This window comes from Nelusetta ayraudi, unplaced genomic scaffold (assembly GCF_046127955.1).
Source record: "Nelusetta ayraudi isolate G7.1 ecotype Tasmania unplaced genomic scaffold, CSIRO-AGI_Nayr_v1 ptg000079l, whole genome shotgun sequence".
In the NCBI taxonomy this organism is placed as follows: Eukaryota; Metazoa; Chordata; class Actinopteri; order Tetraodontiformes; family Monacanthidae; genus Nelusetta; species Nelusetta ayraudi.
Genome location: NW_027466129.1, coordinates 1,322,501 through 1,325,000, shown reverse-complemented (window position 1 = coordinate 1,325,000; position 2,500 = coordinate 1,322,501). Strand labels below are relative to the sequence as shown.

The 2,500-nt window shown below is 53.8% G+C and overlaps 1 protein-coding gene across 1 annotated transcript in view; it reads right to left on the bottom strand.

Annotated features, from left to right (window-relative positions):
- jazf1a (JAZF zinc finger 1a) overlaps positions 1–2,500 on the bottom strand; it is a 12,582-nt gene that overhangs the window by 2,588 nt on the left and 7,494 nt on the right. The window contains exon 4 of the mRNA XM_076044117.1: positions 904–1,073. Coding sequence (XP_075900232.1) covers positions 904–1,073 — 170 coding nt within the window. The remainder of the gene's footprint in view (positions 1–903; positions 1,074–2,500) is intronic.

The following is a 2,500-nucleotide window of genomic DNA, read 5'->3' as shown; positions in this document are numbered from 1 at the left end:
CCGATTAATAGGATCAACAGTGCCGCCTCGGCAGCGAGAGGGGTGGTGGTGGTGCGGGAGTGGGGGGGGGGGGGGGGGGGTGTTGTGGTGCCGGCTGTAACTCCACTGCGTAACTTTCAAGCGCGACCCGACTCGCCGGACGAACCGCTTTACGGCAACGTCACACGTTTATTTAGAGGTGGTTTGACATCCTGCTATTACAAATACATAAGATTGTAAAATGACGGAATGGAACCCAATAATTAACCCCTCGATGAAAGACGAAGTAATCAAAGTGTTGAACGTTTGCCACGGCGTTATTGTCAGCGTCTGTTTTGCATTTGGTCTTGGGTGTTTTTTCCCTCCGCACACGCGAGCGCTCCAGCTCGGCCACTGTTTGTGTTTCCCCTCATCAATAAACTGGCGCTGCAGCGCGTTGACTTCCTCACTTCGCCATTCCCACCCACAGTTACCGAGAGCTGCTTTCATTTGGTGGGTCTGCAGGAAGTGGGAGGAAAACTCATGCACTGCGCCTTTAAACCAGTCCAATCGAAAACATGTATTTTAACACAATCTGTCCCAGTCAGTTCCCACTGATGCCTGTTTTCACACGATCCCACATCACATCCTGCTTCACTTCCTGTTCCCCATGTTCCCAGCTGCCCCCCCACCCCTACCCCTACCCCTACCCCTTTCCCCCCCACTTTCCCCTGCCTGGGGGCCTGAATGTGGCGTTTGTGGGCTGCAGTAAATTAAAGCGTCCGACCGGAGTGAAGCCAGCGTGGCATAATGTGACTCCGCCCCCTGTCACGACACCCTGGGCTGGAGCAGCAGCAGCAGCAGCAGCAGCAGCAGCAGCAGCAGCAGCAGCAGCATGTGATTGCCCTCCCAGACAGCGGCTGGCGCCACTCTCCTGGTGGTTACCTTGTATCTCTTCTTGCAGCCCGGCACGGGGCAGGCGAAGGGCTTCTCCTCGCCGCCGTTCATGCACATGGAGCTGAGGATGGACTCGGAGCTGATGGCGCTCTCAGTGGTCCACGACTCGTCACTGTCCGACTCCTCGTAGTCCACCTCCTCCTCGTCATACTCACTGCCTGCAGCCGGAGGGGTGGGGGTGGGGGTGGGGGGCAGACAGGGACAGAGGGAGGGAGAGAGTGAGACAGGGAGACAGATGGACAGACGGACGGACAGACATACACACAGATAGTGAGACAGTCAGTCAGTCAGACAGACAGTCAGGCATACGGTGACAGACAGGGGGGCAGAAAGACAGACACATAGACTGTCAATCAGTGAGACGGACAGACTGTCAGTCAGACAGTCAGTCAGACACACAGACAGACAGACAGTCAGTCAGTCAGTCAGGCAAACAGTGATACAGACAGCCAGACACACAGACTGTCAATCAGTGAGACAGACAGACAGACAGGCAGACAGACAGACACAGACAGGGTTCAGAGGAATGCCAGTCATCCCGGGGGAGACGGACGCAGCACATCACCGCTCGGGAATTTACCCAGCAGCAGCAGCAGCAGCAGCAGCAGCAGCAGCAGCAGCAGCAGTGTGATGTGACTTTTTTTTTATTTTATTAATAGCTTTATTGTTCATGTTTTTCTTCGCACCCCCACACACACCCTCCATCCGTCCCCTCCTCCTCCTCATCATCATCATCATCACTGCATTTGATTCATTAGCAGCCCACATGTTGCTGAGAAGCAGTCGGCCGCACAACACGGCAACAGTGTGGAGCTGTGTGTGTGTGTGTGTGTGTGTGTGCGTGTGCGTGTGCGTGTGCATGTGTGTGAGTCAAAACGCAGGGGTTTGGCACAAAGAAGCAGATCATTAAGTGGGAGTGATCCCCATCGCTCAGCCTGCCAGGCAAAAAAGCACTTTGCTACAAGTGCACACGTTACACATGCACGCACACAAACACACACACACACACACACATGCAAACGCACACACACAACCACCATATTACAGGAAATGCTGCACCTCAGCATGAGGAAATGGATGGCACCCTGGCACATGTCAGAAGGAGAAGGTGTGTGTGTGTGTGTGTGTGTGTGTGTGTGTGTGTGTGTGTGTGTGTGTGTGTGTGTGAGAGCGATCTCACACACACTCAAGTGCAGACCTAACACTACACACGTTTTTTTTTTTTTTTAGAACCATTTGGTTGGGCTGCAGTTGGACATCTGCTTCTGGAGCCCAGCAACACGCGGCCCCATGCTAACACGCAGCGTGACAGCTGCTATGTAATTAGCAGAGTGTTGACTGGCCTGCGCACGGCAGGGGGCGGGGGGCTGACACACACACACACACAGATACAGACACACACACACACATTCAGCAGCTGGACTTTGAGCCCAGAAAACACTTTTTTTCCCGCTTTAATGACTCAGGATATGTGTTTTTAACGTGTTGCTAAGCTAACGATGAGCTAGCTCTCAGTCGCTGCTTCTCTTGATTCCCCACACTCACTTGCTGCACTTCCAACTGTTTGAACAGCGGTGTGGATGAG